General features: G+C 38.4%; 1 protein-coding gene across 4 annotated transcripts in view; it reads left to right on the forward strand.

Annotated features, from left to right (window-relative positions):
- The window catches only part of C16H8orf34 (chromosome 16 C8orf34 homolog), a 371,793-nt gene that overhangs the window by 71,120 nt on the left and 282,263 nt on the right, over positions 1–18,410 (forward strand). For all 4 annotated transcript variants that reach the window (XM_057790534.1, XM_057790535.1, XM_057790536.1 and 1 more), the window contains exons 2-3: positions 3,639–3,786; positions 9,227–9,358. In XM_057790534.1, coding sequence (XP_057646517.1) covers positions 3,639–3,786; positions 9,227–9,358 — 280 coding nt within the window. The remainder of the gene's footprint in view (positions 1–3,638; positions 3,787–9,226; positions 9,359–18,410) is intronic.

Genomic DNA, 18,410 nt, shown 5'->3' on the forward strand with positions numbered 1-18,410 from the left:
CCATGTGTCCTCATTTCTGTCTACAATCAATCCTAGAGAATAGCTTCTTCTGCTTCTCTCTACTCTGCAAGTCTACAAATTTCTCATTAGGAAAGCCTAGCCGAGATCAATGGAGGAGAGAGATCTGAGAAACGGTTCCCACCCCAGCAGACTATACATAGCCTAAAGCACGTTGCAAATGCTTTCTGATCGTCTTCTTTTTCATCTCCATGACAACCCTATGATGTAGGCACTATTGTCATTCACATTTAGTTGATGGAGTGCTGCAATGCCAGATGATGAAGTTCCTTACCCAAACATCTGCAGCCCATAAATAAAAGAGTTCAGAAGAGTGATTTCAGAGTCTGGGTGCTGAATTAGGATGTTTTCCATGCCATCTGTTGAATGCCATTTGTATCAGCCAGTTATCATTATTAGTAATTGTGAATTAAATCAATTACGGACATATTTGCCAGCATGTGTTCTAGCCTGTGAGTGCAAGCATGGTCTCAGGTAAATTAGTACCGGCATGTTGTCAATCCCCAGGTCCTTAGACAAAAATATCCACCGACAGTTGTTTGGGGGACAGGATGCTGTCGCTTACTCCATTTTGCTATTTATTTATAAACACGTACAACCACAATCTCCCAGGAACTTTCGTACCAGGAACCTTACATTAATGATAAAGATTACACATCATTTCCTGAAGGTGTTCGGCCTTAGAGTTGAGGCTGGCTTAATGTTCTCAATACTTTCCCTTTGTGCTGCAAGAACCTTGTGAACCGTCCAGCAATCAGTTCCCACGTCTAACTTGGCATTCTGCCCACACAGTGCTGTTCTCTTCTTTAAACTGATTAGCTCCTCAGTTACGTTTGTGTCTCTACAACTTCACGGTTGAAAGATGCTGACGTTCTACTGTCAGCAACTCCTTTGAAAATCTTAAATGTTCCTGTCTAGAAAAGAAATTTCTGCAAGTTCCAGTTCTCAAGATCATTCAAGTGCAGAAGGTCTGGATGCATGTACTAACGGATACATATGCTGAGAGGCCAGACAACATGTCTTCTGTTCAGAATCATCTGAGAGCAGACTTTTGACCCAGCAGACATTCTGTACTGAAAACTCTAGTTGGCATTTCCTTCTAGCCGTCAAGTAGTTCCCAAGTAAAGACACAGAGACTCATTATTAGCTATGAATAGCTTAGGTTAGACTTGTTCCATTAACTCTTTTAATTTAATTTCACTTGTTTTTATTCATCTCCCCTTTGTCTTGCATCTTTTTACCGTTCTTTCATTCTGTATGGCCTGTTTTTCTACTATCCCTGTCTCTGTCTCTCTGGCCCCTAGCATCTCCTTTTCTTTCCTCTCCAAGCTTAAATTCCCCCTCCTCCTTATGCTCCATGCTCAGAAGTTTCGCTTATACATCCTCCCTTGCTAGTGCCATTCAGCTTTTTATTAGACAAATCAGATGTCTTAGGCAGACAGGGTAAAACAGCAGCGCACCTTTACATAATTAACCAAATGCAACACAACTTTGCATAGTTCAGCATTCCTCAGCAGACAACATTAACTATTTTATCTGCTATGACTGAAATTATTTTGTGCCTTTAGCCTTATAGACTTACTAGTGGATTAAAAATGTACTCCTGAAATTACGAGATTCATAATATTTTTAAAATAGACGTATGTGATCTGACTTAATCTGCAAAATCCATCTTCTATTGAAAATAAGAAACACTTTAGTTTCTTTTCAAAGAGCAAAAATATAGAAATTTTCCATGTGATTTGAAAGATAAGATTTTAGAAACAAAACTCATCTGATATCTCCCAGGGTCACAACAGAAGGTTACTGTGACCTGGGCCATTTTGCTTTATCTCAGTACCCAGGACATTTGTGACCTTTTTGGTCCTTTCATCCCCATTTCTCTCTATTGTGTAGCAATCTTTGTAATGAATGATGAGTTCTAATAGAATAGTGCAATCTCTTGTCTAGATAAAATTTGAAATGCTTTGAATTGTGTTATATTGCATTGATGTGTAACTGATCACTGTACTGCTTTGTGAATGCCAGTGAAGAGATGGCCTCTCTTTAGCTATACTGCTGATAAAGCCTCTCCAGTGATAGTAGTGCCACTCTGTTTCCCTCCCTTTCTCTGCATACAGAAAGTACAGTATACATAAAGTATTTCCTTGACAAATACCTTGCACCACAGTGTACTCATGAAACAAGCTGTCTAGATCTTTTCTTCTCTGGCTTTAATTTCCAGATGCTCTGAATTTATTCGAATTGTGCCTCTAGCAGCAACATGGGATCTTTCATCTCCAAAACCTGTATTGTCTTTGCTAAGATTACATACACTTCTTGTCCCATCCCAATTCTTTCTCTTTGTAGCCTCAAAACTTGGCTCAGTAGCCCCAAAGACGAGATGAAATTCTTAGTCTCTGTCTTCCCAAAGTGACTTTGGTTAAAATTCTTTCCTTCATTCCACCATGGCTTTTATCTGCCTTGTGTGTGTGGGGGGGGGGTTCTGACAGGAATCTGAATAAAAAATAATTAGACTAAGATTACTTAGGGTAAGCCTCTCAAACTACATCACTGGGGACAGACTGATGGCAAGTAAGCCTGCTCAACATCTGAGGAAGAGCACTGAGGTAGAAGAAATAGGCCAGCATTCTCAGTCACAAAAAATAAGCAAGCAAGCAACAAACCAACAAAAACAAGAAAGAAAACCAAAACTGGAATGGGAAGTTGCTGCTAACATTTTCCTAAGTAATCCGAATATCTAACTTTCCAGCTACTCAGTAGAACAATTACCACTTACAGAATAGAATTTTACAGAATAAGATAAAGCAGGCAAGATGAGATGTGACTGGCAGGGATCTGGGGGGGGGGGGACATACCAGTTAACAATTCAATTATAGGGCACAAAACACCGTTCTTGTCCTCGTGGTGAGCCAGTTGTTCATGTCTGGATGCCATAACTGACCACAAATTGGAAAATGTCCTTTGTTCTTCCTGACTGAATGACTAAAACACATAGACATGATCCCTGGGCAGATGTTGCCCAATTTAATGTTAGAGCATTAAAGCAGCTAAAAAATTAAAGAGTCTATTCTGTGGATAGAGATATAGTCATTGGGGGAGAAGGGAAGGGGAAGGGGAGAGTGTGAGAGAGAATATTTGTAAAAATAAGTTCTATATTGTTTGGTGATTATGTAAGGTTTATGTGACTTGTGCCTGCTTAATTATTTTTTTTAATTCTCCATGTTCTTTGGGAATTTCAAAGGGAAATAATATTAACACATAGAAAAGATATATTGTCTGTTTTAGCTAGAGCTTAGTTCTTAATAGGATGCCTAGAAAGAGTAATCCCAGATTTAAAATTTAGAAGGAATACTTTAATAAAAATAACTTAGATAAAATTTCTAGTATGATTTAGGCTATCTTTTGCTGTGTTTTGGTTGTGGAACACAGCTTGTTTTTCTGTATTTCATTGTGCTTAGAGAGAGGACAGTTACCACCTTGTACATGCCTAGAAGAATTATGAGAGAGCTTTAATTAGTTTCTATGTGTGGACAATTGGTATACTGTCGAACAATGATAAATGCTCAAGTAGTGTGTCTTCTTATTAGATGTAAATGTGTGTCTTGTTCTGTCTTTAGGAATTAATGACCAAGCTAATAACTGAGACACCAGACCAGCCAATCCCATTTCTCATTGACCATCTTCAGTCCAAGCAAGGAAACCGAGGACAGCTGCAAAGAACTTTGTCTGGGTCAGCAGCCCTCTGGGCAGAAAGTGAACCCTCAGGTAATCGAGGAAAAAGAAGAAACTATGAACATGTATGATAATGTGAGATAGATCAGATACAGTGGTTCTCAACCTCTGTGTCATGAATCTTTGGGGACTAAATGACCCTTTCATAGGGGTTTCCTAAGACTGTCAGAAAACACAGATAATTACATTACACTTCATAACAGTAGCAAAATTTGAGTTATGAAGCAGCAATAAAAATGATTTTATGGTTGGGAGTCACCACATTATAAGGAACTGTATTAAAGGGTTGCAGCATTAGGAAAGCAGAGAACCACTGTTGGAATAGAAAATTTTCCCTAGTATTTTTAATTATAATATGATAAACCTAAAATTTTCAGGTATTCTGTTATTAAAGTTTCATACTAACTTTTCATGCTAAATATTTTTGAATTTGAATACATTATAATGTAGTTTGCTTCTATAAATGAAAATGAGAGGTTTTTTTTTTGTAAGGTGTGCACTTTTATTAAACCGGTCTCAAGTCAGTGTACAGGCAAGCCCTGGCTGCCTCAACACCTCAACCCACTCCCAGGGAGACCAAAGCCTTCATACATCAAGTTGGGGGGACAAAAAAAAGGAGGGCCACATTGATCTGTATGAAATATTTATTTCTGTGTGGATCCAAAGTAATTACTCTAAACTTGTGTTTCATTTTATAAACAACTTGATTGAAGGAATACAGCTAATCAGCTCAGGAAGTAATGAGGCAGTGTCTACAAGGTTGCTTTTGCTTATTCCTGTGACTAGTATTATCCTGAGTAGTAAATTTAACTTTAGAAGTAGTTGAGTCCCGGGAAACCGAACGTTGGGGAACCAGTCTTCCAAGTCCCTGTAGCTACCTTTCTCCACTAAATGGGGGGAAACAACAGGGCAGATGTGACTTCTATCTTCCTGCGCATTGTTCTTCAGGTTTGCAGTTCACTTTCAAATCCCACTCTCTCCATGCCTTGGACCAGTCTGTTTATGTCAACTTGACACAACATATATACAAGCATTTTAGAGAAAGGAACCTCAGTAGAGAAAATGCCCCCATTCTATTTTGCTGTGGGCGAGTCTGTGGTGCATTTTCTTGATTGATTGGTCTAGTTCACTGTGCATACTGCTACCCCAGGGCTGATGCTTTGGGGGTTCTATCAAAAAACAGGCTGAGCAGCATTTAGATCAAGCCAATAAGCTGCATTCCTCCGTAGATCCTACTTCAAGGCTCTTGCCTTTAATTCCAGCCCTCAGTAACCCAGTGCTACTTGGAGTGTAAGATGAGATGGAGCCGTTGCTTCCCAATTTCCAGCTGGTCATGCTGTTTAAGTGTCACAATAAAACCCAAACTAAGCATGTCTGTTGTGTGAGTCGCCAACTCTGCCTGATTCCCATGGGGATTGGGCTGTCTCTAGATGATTTCCGGGATGGTGCCATGCTATCTTCTCTTCTCTGCATACTCTGTGGAATCGCAGGGAAAGATTTTGGCCTTCTTTCCTGTGTTGTCATATCAATATCGTCTTGATGTTCTCACAAATCTACATTAAAGAGGGCAGAGAGTGAATATCCTCTGAAGAAGGTGGATATTGTTGGTGATGATATCTTCATAAAAGCTATCTTCATTAGACAGAAAACTAGAACATGAATCTTGCTATACAAAACAGAATTCTTGTATTTGACCTATTTATTTATTTGTTTGCTTGTTTTTGGGCTCATTTCCTTGAGTTCATAAGTCAGGTGGGTTAATTGGCAAAGGTTTTGGTTCCTAGGTACTAAGATGGTACGTACCTTGTGACTAAAAGATCATACAGGCATCTGTGAACATTTAGCATTTGATATTCATGTCCAGAAGCCTGTATTTGGCTTAGTCAGCTCTGCGCAGATTCACACGATGAATCAAACTGCTGGCTGGGTTGCATCCTCATCTGGACACTGAGCTAGAGAAGAACATGTTTCCAAGCCCATTTTGCTTGTTGGAAAATAACCTCTTCACAGCATATGACTGTGCTCTTGTTTTCCTTTCTGGATTTAGCCCAGGTTTAGTCTTAGTTGCTAGATACAAGTAGAGTTCACTACCACAGGAATCTAACCTTATGACAGGTTATTTTCTCCAATTCAAGAAGTGTTCTCAAATGGGGTTTCTATGATGTAATGATTACATTGCAATTGTGATATTACCATCTCAATACCTTTGCTATATTGTATTAGACAGAAGCAAATTAATGGTTTCATCTTCATTCAAGAAGTGGCAATAATATAGGTCATGATTAATCATTACTATGTAATCATCCCAGATTTCTTAGAATTCTCCTTGACACAAGAATTTGTTGACTTTTCTCATGGAGGGTGGAAGAAAGGAGTAGATTTTTATAGCTACTAGCTTATGTAATGGTATAAATACTCACTTAATAGGTCAAGATGAAACATGAAACTAAATTTCCAATGAGAAGTAGAGGCTGAATTCCTATTGGTGAATTTGAGTTTTGTGAAGCATCTCAGTAAGCACTACTAGCAGGCATTTGAATGTGATTCTGAGTCTCTGGACTGAGTCAAGGCAGGACACCCCAAAGTAGGAGTTATCCAATATTAAAGGAAAAATTATATAATCTACAGGAATGAAAGAATGGAGGAAAATGTGTTAAATTATTTGTTAAGTAAGGGATTTTTCTGGAAGACGATTAGTGTGAGATTATTCTGTGTGCTTTACGTTGTGCTGTTTATTGAGAGGTAAAATTGCTTGTTGAAGAAGTTGGAGATTAAACAGGAGAAGTAAGTGACCCTGCTCCAGATAAGCTACCAGAAGAGAAGAGGGACAAATTATGAAAGGAAAAATTAAAGTTTGTTTATACAACTCTGGGGCAAAACTGAGTTGAAGACACAAATTAGTCATTATTAAAGCCTGCGAGATATTCTCAAGCAGGGCCCCAAAATATGAAGGAAAGGGTGGTTATGCTACTATAGCCAGGATAGAAGGTGGGGCACAAATTATGTAAGAGTTAGGGATATTGGTGAGCAAACTGTACAGTGACTAAGCACAAAGCCTGGTATGAAAGAGTTATTGATTTTGGAAAAAAGACTTGTTCAGAGAACCACAATCAGAGATCAAAAAACCTGTAATAGATCGACATAGTAAAAAGAAGAGACACAGGATTTTTGCTGTGTTGAGAGACAGCGATGTTTGATGCCAAGCCATCTAAGGTGGAGTTGCTCTAGAGAATAAGTATACCCAGCGCAGAGCCCTAGTTTGGGGTGTCTAAGCATCAGAGAATTGAAGCTTTGAAGAACAGAAGCAAGAAAGTCTGAAGCTTGTGGCTTGCCTAAGTTTAAGAGGTCACCAGTGTTTCACCCATGTTGTCAGAGGACAGGACAGACCATAGCCATGTCTGGAACACTGGCATGGGTGAAGTAGGGCTAATAATAGGGCATGGTAAACAGGATGATGAGAGGGGCTTCCCACAAAAAAGAAGGGTGCTTTGCCTCCTCTGTGGAGGTCTCTCATTGCAGAAGCATCTGGAAACTAGACATCTCGAGCCTTCACAGCCCCTGTGTTGTAGTGAAGGGGGTGAAACCCTCTATTCCAGGTAGTTACAAAGAAGCATTTTTATGTGAAAATGATATATACATTAAGATATGAAGTGGGGATTTGAAAATGGAGCAGAGATAGTTTATGTGAAATGACTGAAATCTCAAGGTCCAAATCAAGAGCAGGAGACAGAGCACGAGCAAGGAACTCAGGACCGCGAGGGGTGCACCCACACACTGAGACAATGGGGTTGTTCTATCAGGAACTCACCAAGGCCAGTTGGCCTGGGTCTGAAAAAGCATGGGATAAAACCGGACTCGCTGAACATAGCGGACAATGAGGACTACTGAGAACTCAAGAACAATGGCAATGGGTTTTTGATCCTACTGCACGTACTGGCTTTGTGGGAGCCTAGGCATTTTGGATGCTCACCTTACTAGACCTGGATGGAGGTGGGTGGTCCTTGGACTTCCCACAGGGCAGGGAACCCGGATTACTCTTAGAGATGATGAGGGAGGGGGACTTGTTGGGGGAGGGGGAGGGAAATGGGAGGTGGTGGCAGGGAGAAGGCAGAAATCTTTAATAAATAAAAAAAAAAAAGAAAAGAAACGTAAGGGCCACAGAAGAAGTGAAAATATTTCAGAGGGAGGATTAGGAAGGAGAAGGAAAACAAGCAGTTCTTGGATGATTATTTGGTTGGTGGGCTGTGATTCCCTCTTGAACATGGCTGTGATTTTGTGTTCATTTGGTGCATCTTCTAGTCTGTTACAGACCGTCTTTAAAGCTCAAGAACAGAGACAAAATACTTTCCCATAATATCTGAAGTCGCTCCATTGTTCCATTTCAATAAATCTAGTAACTCAGGACACAGAATATTCTCACTTGTTCATCGCTTAATTGTGTAGAAGAGAATCCTTATTTTAGTTTCATGTTTTTTTCCAGTGAAAAGCGTTCCCTTCTGTACAATAATCACATGCACACACACACACTTTTGATATTCAAAACTGTAGTGGAGATGTTTTGGGGAATTCTTCAGAGAAGTCATTTTGTGCAAACTGAGTCTCCACTAAGGGACACTCATGCTTCCCTTTCAGTTGACATTGCTTTTCTCATTTTGTGGCCTCTCTGCTCTGGATCTTTATTGAGTGAAGTGTGTTCTTTATGTCCCTGATTCAATTTTCAACGCCATCAGCGTTCTTTTTCTAGCACCGAATACAAATTTAATGCAGTATTGCGTTTTAGTTTTCTGTCAGTACAGAAAACACAACACAACACAAAACAACCTTTCAATAAAATTCTAGGTGCAATAGTGTTTTAATCATAACTTGCTCAGCAACTCTTCCATGTGATTTTGTTTTGCTTCATAGAGTTATTTTACTTATATTGGGAAGTCAAAAAAGTCAGATTCTGACATTTAATAACTGTAAGATTATAATTTTCCTTGGTATCTTAAATATTCTGTTCTTTCATTTAATATATTTCATTCACTCTTTCTGGAATGATAGTTTTCTCGTGATTCAGACTTGAATGTGGAGTGTTTTATCTCATTTCAGGTGTAGGAGCAGATACTGTAGGCAGAATTTTCCTTGCTCTTTTGCCATGTATCTCGAAGCTCTGGGATTCTTAAAAGAAAAAAAATTCAAAGGACAAACCATGACTAGTGCTGAAATTCTAGTGTCAATTAAATCCTGGGTCTGCAATGCTATTGAATGAATTTCTGTCCCTCATATTTACTCAATCAAGTAGATAAGAAATAAATTATGACTAAGTTATTTCACTAGTATTCTGTCTAGACAGTAGGATAAAATAAACCGTAAAATCCAATGTTTTACTGAACTTAGTTCCTCTCAGTAGACTATATATATGATGCTTCATTTCATGACCAGGAGTTTTTCATCCTTATTATTATAATTTGTTTATATTTTGTTTTAACAGAACCCAAAGGAACAAGAAGGGACTTTAGAAGTTATGATAAACCTTGGCAGTTGAATGCAAAGAAGCCTAAAAAATCAAAAAGTGACCTTGCTGTGTCTAATATTTCTCCTCCATCACCAGACTCCAAATCGTGTAAGTTTGTTACTTAGATGTTCCTAAATTTCCAAGTCTTTGTAGTTTGAGAAGTAAAGAAAAATTATCAATGGAATTCAAACTTTTCACCTGTTTTTGGCTCTTTGTTAATCCCAATGAATCCACGTTCATTACAGCATCTACACGGAATTCATGCGCTCAGATCTGCTTACTCATGTATACCCTCTCACATGTGTAACTGCCTGAGGTCTTTTCTGATATTCTGTTATTAGAAGACCGGGAACTGCATGGAACAGATCTCTTACCTCTTCTGGCCTTTTGCAACAATATACCTCCCTTGAAGCTACTCAAACCTTTTTTTTTTTTTTTAAAAAAAAAAAAAAAAAAGAAGAAGAAGAAGAAGAAGTAAATCAAATCTTTAGAGCAGGAGGGAAAAGGATTTGCATTCCTGAATAGTGAACCCAAATTAAAAACAACTGTCCATCTGACTTCCCTTAGGTCTTCCTCTTTGCTACCCATGATCACTTTCCATGGTCTTTCTTTGACCTACCATCCCAAACATGCCTCAGTATTTACTGCCTTGGTCACCACTGGATTATCCCAATGCTTTCTCCTGACAACATGCATGGGAACATGTTAAGCACCTCAGGCTTGTATCAAACCCCAGTTGACCTTGTAAGACAAGTGAGCTTGAATGTTGCTCTTAGATACTAGTTTGTTGTACTCACCAAGGTGTGAGTGCTTGGTTTTAATCACAAGAGAAAGGAAATAAGTTTAAAATCAATTTTTTTTTTGTTAAATGATTAGATAAGCACTGTGTGCTTTCTGGAAATGGAATGTGAGTAATTTATAAAGGAGACTGAAACGAACTCTGTGTTTCACCTATGCAAGACTACTCCTGAAAGCCTGAACAGAGGTGTAGCAAAGAATGCATGCAATACTAACTTGCAATGTCCAGCAGTGTGATCCTCAAGTCTATAGTCTTAACCTTTTTGAAGAAGTTGTTGAAGATGTGTGTTTTGGTCTCTGAAAAATAGTACAAAGTAGGTAAATAAACATTAGTAAATTTTTGAGAATCAGTAATAAAATTATTTATATTCCAAAAACTAGTACAGAAAAGTGATAATATCAACAAATAAAGGCAAATAATAAGGAACCAATGAAGTGAATAAGTAGATAAGAGCACTTGCCATCAGTACCTGATAACCTGGGTTTGAACCCCCAGAGCCTGCATATTACAAAAGGAGAGCCAGTTCCTGCAAGGTGTCCTCTATTCTCTACACTTATGATATGGCATGAATGTGCACCCTTATACAATAAATAAATTAACAAAAATCTATTTATATTATATACATATAGTACAAATACAACAAAGGATAGATTATAGAAAGAGAAAACAAAATATCAAAATGGGGCTCCAGTCCAAATGCCAAAAATTACACTAAATAACTGAGCTTAGCATTCCAAGTAAAAAGCAAATATTATCAGGCTAGATAAAGGGGGTAGAGATTAAAAGCAAACAAACCAAAAGAAGCATGAAGACAAAAGTTTTAAATAAAAAAACATAAAGAAACTTTATGACTAAAGTCATAAAAGGCAAATTATAATTTGAGATGAAGATCAGTACCAAAATAAGACTTTATCCCATAACAATATCTCATATCAAAATGTTTCTGAACCAAGACAACACAATTCACTGGTGGAAATATAACTCATTAATAGAGTTTCTTGCTTGGCATGTACACAAGACCCTGGGTTTAATCCACAGTACCAGAAAAAGGGAGGGAGGGAGAGAAGAGAATAAGAGAGAGGGGGAAAGAGGAGGGAGAGAAGGAGAAAGAAAGAGAGAGAGAGAGAGAGAGAGAGAGAGAGAGAGAGAGAGAGAGAGAGAGAGAGAATTACAATATATCCTGGAACTACTTCATATAGCCAGGAGCAACGTTCTCATGCATAAATATGCATATTGTTTATAGAGACAATTATGAGACATTTTTGACAGAAAAAGTAAATCAATTGGGTAAATATTCCCTATCAATGTTGTGTATTGGGAAATACCAATATGTTAATTTGGACTAGAATTTAAACATAATTCCTATCTAAATCTCCAATGAACACTATTCTTGAAGTTGAAATAATTATTTTAAAACATTGTAATGATCAATAGTTTGATGCTTGTGAATGATGCTTGTGAAAGGGTGTACAAAGAGGACAATACAACACAACAAAGAGTGCCAGAATGAGCTTCTACAAGGTTACAGAATAAATTAAGAGAAGTTTCTTCAGCATTAGACATCACCAAGGAAAACCAAATGAAGCATGACTGATCCTGACCTGGGTTATCTTCAAGGAGAAGGAAATCCTTTCCAGAAGTTCAGGTTTCTATGACTATTCATATCACATGACTATAAGTGACTATTACTAGGGTGTGAAATTTTAATGAAAGTGTAATGATTTTTGAAGATACAACTCAGCAGCATTTTAGTACAATCACAGTGGGTGTGCTGAATCATCTCTTTAACTGAGTGTTCTCACCACTCCCAAAGTTAATATCATACCCGCTAACTGGCCATTAGACATTCCAGGCTCCTACAGTTCTGGCTACCTGCTGTCTATCTCTGGATTTATCTGTTGGAATCAAATGAGTGGAATCCTGCAAGTGTGACCTTTTGTGAGAGTTTATTTCATTCAGCAAGCTCTTGTTCTCATCCACATTTCAGAATGTGCATTTTTAATCTGATAGCATTCCCTTCTGCGGGCATAACACACTCACCTATCCATTCCTCCCCTCATGAGGATTCTGCCTGTTTCTACCTGGGACTGTTGTTGGTTGTGTTGTTGAGATCATTCATACACACATTCTACTGAAATAGCATTCGCTGATATCTGGGTAAATACATTGTCATGGAAATGCAAAACAATATGTCATAGTTCTGTGTACAGTCTTCTGAGGAACACCTACAATTTCTATGGAAATTATTCCATTTACATTACTATTAATGATGTCTAAGCATTGTAATTCTCCCATATTCGTTGCTGCTTGTAGTTTTTATTAAAAAACGCAGCCACTCAATGGATGTGAAATGCTGCTTCATTCTTGTCATTTGCGTTTCTCTAAGAGCCAGTAATGTTGAGCATCTTCTTGGTGACTTCTCAACCATTTGGGTGTCTTTCTCGAAATGATTGTTGAGATCTTTTTGCCAAGTTTTAGGTGTTTCATTACTTCTTACATGCTTGAGTTTTTCTTTTATAATCTAGACACAAGTCTTATCAAACACATGACCTGTGGATGTTTTCCTCCATATTGCATGCTATCTTTCTGCTTTCTTGACAGTGTTCACTGATGAACCAAACTTCTAACTTTTACAATCAATTTATTGATGTTTTTCTTGTACTTTAAGTATGCTATCTAAAAACCTCTTGCCAATTCTGTTGATCAGAACTTTCTCTTCTACTAATTATAGTGCTGTCTATTATGTGCAACCAATGCTCTAGTGCCTTTCTGTCAGTGGTACGGATGAAGCCCCGATTTCATTCTTTCTCATGTGTATATTCAATTGCCTCGGCATCACTATTTGAAAATATTCTTTCTTCATTGCATAATTTTAGTGCTTTGTTGAACACTAAGTAACCATAACTATGAGGGTAATTTTACTCTTAGTTCACAATTCTTTTTAATTAAACTGTTTGTTTGTGGTTTTGTGAGTATTCTGTTGTTTTACTTATTAGGACACACGAACCTTTGAGTTGTGTTTTTCTATCTTTTTAATTCTTTTTTGGAATTATTTTTGGATGCTCTCTATATTTCTATTTCTAAATAGCCTTTAAAAATCTGTTTTCCTTTCTATACATGGCAAATGGGATTTTGGTCACATCATTAAAGTAATAGATTACTTTGGGGGTTACTGATTTTCTAAGTTATCAACAGGAAGTTTCTAAGTTATCAACAGGAAACACTACTTCAGTTCTTTAGATCCTCTTTGATTATTTTTATTATGTTTTGTTGTTGTTCATTTTAGAATAAATGCTAAATTTAGCACTAAATATTTTATTCACCCAGAGGCTATCTCTCATGGAACTGTCTTTTTTTTCCCTTTTGATTATTATTGCTAGTACTTAAAGACAGAATTGACATTTTTGGTGTTCATTTTATTTCTTAAAACTTTTATGAAAACATTTATTTATGTTACCCTTTTGCTTATGTGTGGATTATTATGACTTTTTAAATAGACTGTGAAGGTTTTACTTCTTTTTTCCAGTTTGGATGCTTTTGTACTTCTCTTTACTAACTTAATTTCTATAGCTGGAAATTCCCACGCAAACTTGTCTAGAAGCAGCAAAAACTGCCCAGGAACCCTTGCCCTGTTATTGTCTAGAAGAAAATCTTCCAGCTTCATGTTATACACTACAGTCATTTACTGTGAGATTTCCCTATTAGCCTTTTTTCAAGTTAAGGATACTTTCTTTAGACCCAGTTTGTCAAATATTTAAAATCCTAAGAATATATTCAAAATTCTGTCACTTTTGAGACAACTGTGTGATTATTTCTCTATATTCTATCAGTATGTTATATTATTGTGATTGCTTGCCCATGTTAGACCATCCTTGAATTCTCTTGGTATGTAATTTGTCCAATATGCTACTGTATTTGGCTTGGTACTCGGCTACTCAGGATTTCTGCATAGATTTCCATCAACAATTTTGGTGTATAGCTGTTTTTGTTTTTGTTTTTTTTTTTTTTTTTTTTTTTTATTTTTTTTATATATTTTTTTTATTCTTTTTTAATTAAAATTTCCAACTGCTCCCCGTTTCCCATTTCCCTCCCCTCCTCCCACACATTGCCCCCTCCCCCCTCTCCCCTCCCCTATCCCCACTCCTCTTCTCCTCCCCCCAGTCCATTCCCCCTCCCTCTCGCTACTGAAGAGCAGTCCAAATTCCCTGCCCTACAGGAAGACCAAGGTCCTCCCACTTCCATCCAGGCCCAGGAAGGTGAGCATCAAAACAGGCTAAGCTCCCACAAAGCCAGTTCATGTATTAGGATCGAAACCTAGTGCCATTGTCCTTGGCTTCTCATCAGCCTTCATTGTCCGCCATGTTCAGAGAGTCCAGTTTCAACCCATGCTTATTCAGTCCCAGTCCAGCTGGCCTTGGAGAGCTCCCAATAGATCAGTTCCACTGTCACTGTGGGTGGGTGCACGCCTCGTGGTCCTGATTTCCTTGCTCATGTTCTCCCTCCTTCTGCTCTTCATTTGGACCTTAAGAGCTCAGACGGTTGATCCAAATTGGGTCTCTGTCTCTCTCTCGATCCATCGCCAGATGAAAGTTCCTGTGCCATTCTCCTTGGCCTCTCGTCAGCTCTCATTGTCCGCCACATTCCGAGAGTCCGGTTTTATCCCATGTTTTTTTCAGTAGCAGTCCAGCTGACCTTGGTGAGCTCCCAATAGATCGGCCCCACTGTCTCAGTGGTTGGGTGCACCCCTCATGGTCCTGACTTCCTTGTTCATGTTCTCTCTCCTTCTGCTCCTCATTATAACCTTGGGAGCTCAGTCCGGTGCTCCAGTGTGGGTCTCTGGCTCTATCTCCATCCATCGCTAGATGAAGGTTCTATGGCGATATGCAAGATATTCATCAGTAAGATTATAGGATAGGTTCATTTCAGGTTCCCTATCCTCAGGTGCCCCAATGAACTAACTGGGGACATTGCCCTGGGCATCTGGTAGTCATTCCAAGTTCAAGTCTCTTGTCACCCCTTAGGTGGCTCCCTTACCTAAGGTATGAGTTTCCCTGCTCCCCTATCCAACCTTTCTTTATCCCCATTCACCCCGATTCCCCCAGTTCCCCTCATCCTCTCCTTCACACTTTTCTCTCCCCATCACCCCTCATCCCCATCCCACCCCACCCCCAAGATTCCAATTTTTTGCCCATCAGTCATGACTATTTCCCATAGCTGGGAGGATATCTATATGTTTTCCCTTGGGTTTACCCTCTTGTTTAGCTTCTTTAGGATCACAAATTATAGACTCAGTGGCCCCTATCCATGGCTAGAAACCAATTATGAGTGAGTACATCCCATGTTCTTCTTTTTGGGTCTGGGTTACCTCACTAAGGATCGTATTTTCTATTTCCATCCATTTGCATGCAAAATTCGAGAAGTCATTGTTTTTTTACCGCAGAGTAGTACTCTAATGTGTATATATTCCACACTTTCTTCATCCATTCTTCCATTGAAGGGCATCTAGGTTGCTTCCAGGTTCTGGCTATTACAAATAATGCTGCTATGAACATAGTTGGACAAATGCTTTTGTCATATGATAGGGCATCTCTTGGGTATATTCCCAAGAGTGGTATTGCTGGGTCCAGGGGTAGGTTGATCCCAATTTTTCTGAGAAATCGCCACACTGATTTCCAAAGTGGTTGCACAAGTTTGCAGTCCCACCAGCAATGGATGAGGGTACCCCTTTCTCCACAACCTCTCCAGCAAAGGCTATCCTTGGTGTTTTTGATTTTAGCCATTCTGACAGGTGTAAGATGATATCTCAAAGTTGTTTTGATTTGCATTTCTCTGATCGCTAAGGAGGTTGAGCATGACCTTAAGTATCTTTTGGCCATTTTAACTTCTTCTGTTGAGAATTCTCTGTTCAGTTCAGTGCCCCATTTTTTAATTGGGTTAATTATCCTTTTAAAGTCTAGTTTCTTGAGTTCTTTATATATTTTGGAGATCAGACCTTTGTCTGTTGCGGGGTTGGTGAAGATCTTCTCCCAGTCAGTAGGCTGCCTTTTTGTCTTAATGACAGTGTCCTTTGCTTTACAGAAGCTTCTCAGTTTCAGGAGGTCCCATTTATTCAATGTTGTCCTTAATGTCTGTGCTGCTGGGGTTATACATAGGAAGCGATCTCCAGTGCCCATATGTTGTAGGGTACTTCCCATTTTCTCTTCTATCAGGTTCAGTGTGTTCAGATTGATATTGAGGTCTTTGATCCATTTGGACTTGAGTTTTGTGCATGGTGATAGATATGGGTCTATTTTCATTCTTCTACAGGTTGACATCCAATTGTGCCAGCACCATTTGTTGAAGATGCTTTCTTTCTTCCATTGTATACTTTTAGCTCCTTTATCAAAAATCAGTTGTTCATAGGTTTGTGGGTTAAAATCCGGGTCTTCTATACGATTCCATTGGTCGACTTCTCTGTTTTTATGCCAGTACCACGCTGTTTTCATTACTGTAGCTCTGTAATAGAGTTTGAAGTCAGGGATGGTAATGCCTCCAGAAGTTCCTTTATTGTATAAGATTGTTTTGGCTATCCTGGGTTTTTTGTTTCTCCATATAAAGTTGATTATTGTCCTTTCAAGATCTGTGAAGAATTTTGATGGGATTTTAATGGGGATTGCATTGAATCTATAAATTGCCCTTGGTAGAATTGCCATTTTTACTATGTTGATTCTCCCAATCCAAGAGCAAGGGAGATCCTTCCATTTTCTGGTATCCTCTTCAATTTCTTTCTTCAATGCCTTAAAGTTTTTGTCAAATAGATCTTTCACTTCCTTGGTTAGAGTTACCCCAAGATATTTTATGCTGTTTGTGGCTATCGTGAAAGGTGATGATTCTCTTATTTCTCTCTCTGCTTCCAGATCCTTTGTGTATAAGAGGGCGACTGATTTTTTGGAGTTGATCTTGTATCCTGCCACATTACTAAAGGCGTTTATCAGCTGTAGGAGTTCTTTGGAGGAGTTTTTGGGGTCGCTCATGTACACTATCATATCATCTGCAAATAATGCAAGTTTAACTTCTTCCTTTCCAATTTGAATCCCCTTTATCCCCTTATGTTGTCTTATTGCTATTGCTAAAACTTCGAGAACTATATTGAAGAGGTATGGAGAGAGTGGACAGCCTTGGCGTGTTCCTGATTTTAGTGGGATGGCTTTAAGTTTCTCTCCATTTAATTTGATATTAGCTGTCGGCTTGCTGTATATAGCTTTAATTATATTTAGGTATGACCCTTGTATCCCTAATCTCTCCAAGACTTTTATCATAAAGGGATGTTGAATTTTGTCAAATGCTTTTTCAGCATCTAATGAAACGATCATATGGTTTTTTTCTTTCAGTTTATTTATATGATGGATTACATTGATAGATTTGCGTATGTTAAACCAGCCCTGCATCTCTGGTATGAAGCCTACTTGATCATAATGGATAATTTTTCTAATGTGTTCTTGGATTCGGTTTGCCAGAATTTTGTTGAGGATTTTTGCGTCGATGTTCATGAGTGAGATTGGCCTGTAATTCTCTTTCTTGGTTGTGTCTTTGTGTGGTTTTGGTATCAGAGTTACTGTAGCTTCATAAAAGGAATTTGGCAATGACTCTTCTGTTTCTATATTGTGAAATACATTAAGGAGAATAGGTATTAGGTCTTCTTGGAAGTTCTGGTAGAATTCTGCATTGAAACCATCTGGTCCTGGACTTTTTTTGGAAGGGAGGTTTTTGATAACAGCTTCTAATTCTTCACGACTAACCGGTCTATTTAGGTTGTTCACCTGGTCCTGGTTTAACTTTGGTAAATGGTATTTATCTAAAAAAGCGTCCATTTCTTTTACATTTTCCAGTTTTGTGGCATACAGGCCTTTGTAGTAAGATCTAATGATTCTCTGAATTTCCTCTGTGTCTGTGGTTATGTCTCCCTTTTCATTTCTGATCTTATTAATTTGCAAATTCTCTCTCTGCCGTTTGATTAGTTTGGATAGGGGTTTATCAATCTTGTTGATTTTCTCCAGGAACCAGCTTTTTGATTCATTGATTCTTTCAATTGTTTTCTGTGTCTCTATTTTGTTGATTTCAGCCCTCAGTTTGATTATTTCCAGTCTTCTACCCCTTCTAGGTGAGTCTGCTTCTTTTTTTTCTAGAGCTTTCAGGTGGGCTGTTAAGTCTCCAATGTGTGCTTTCTCTGTTTTCTTTAAGTGGGCAGTTAGTGCTATGAACTTTCCTCTCAGAACTGCTTTCATAGTGTCCCATAGGTTTGAGTATGTTGTTTCTTTATTTTCATTGTCTTCAAGGAAGAGTTTAATTTCTTTCTTTATTTCTTCCTTAATCCAGGAATGG

This window comes from Chionomys nivalis, chromosome 16 (assembly GCF_950005125.1).
Source record: "Chionomys nivalis chromosome 16, mChiNiv1.1, whole genome shotgun sequence".
Classification (NCBI taxonomy): Eukaryota; Metazoa; Chordata; class Mammalia; order Rodentia; family Cricetidae; genus Chionomys; species Chionomys nivalis.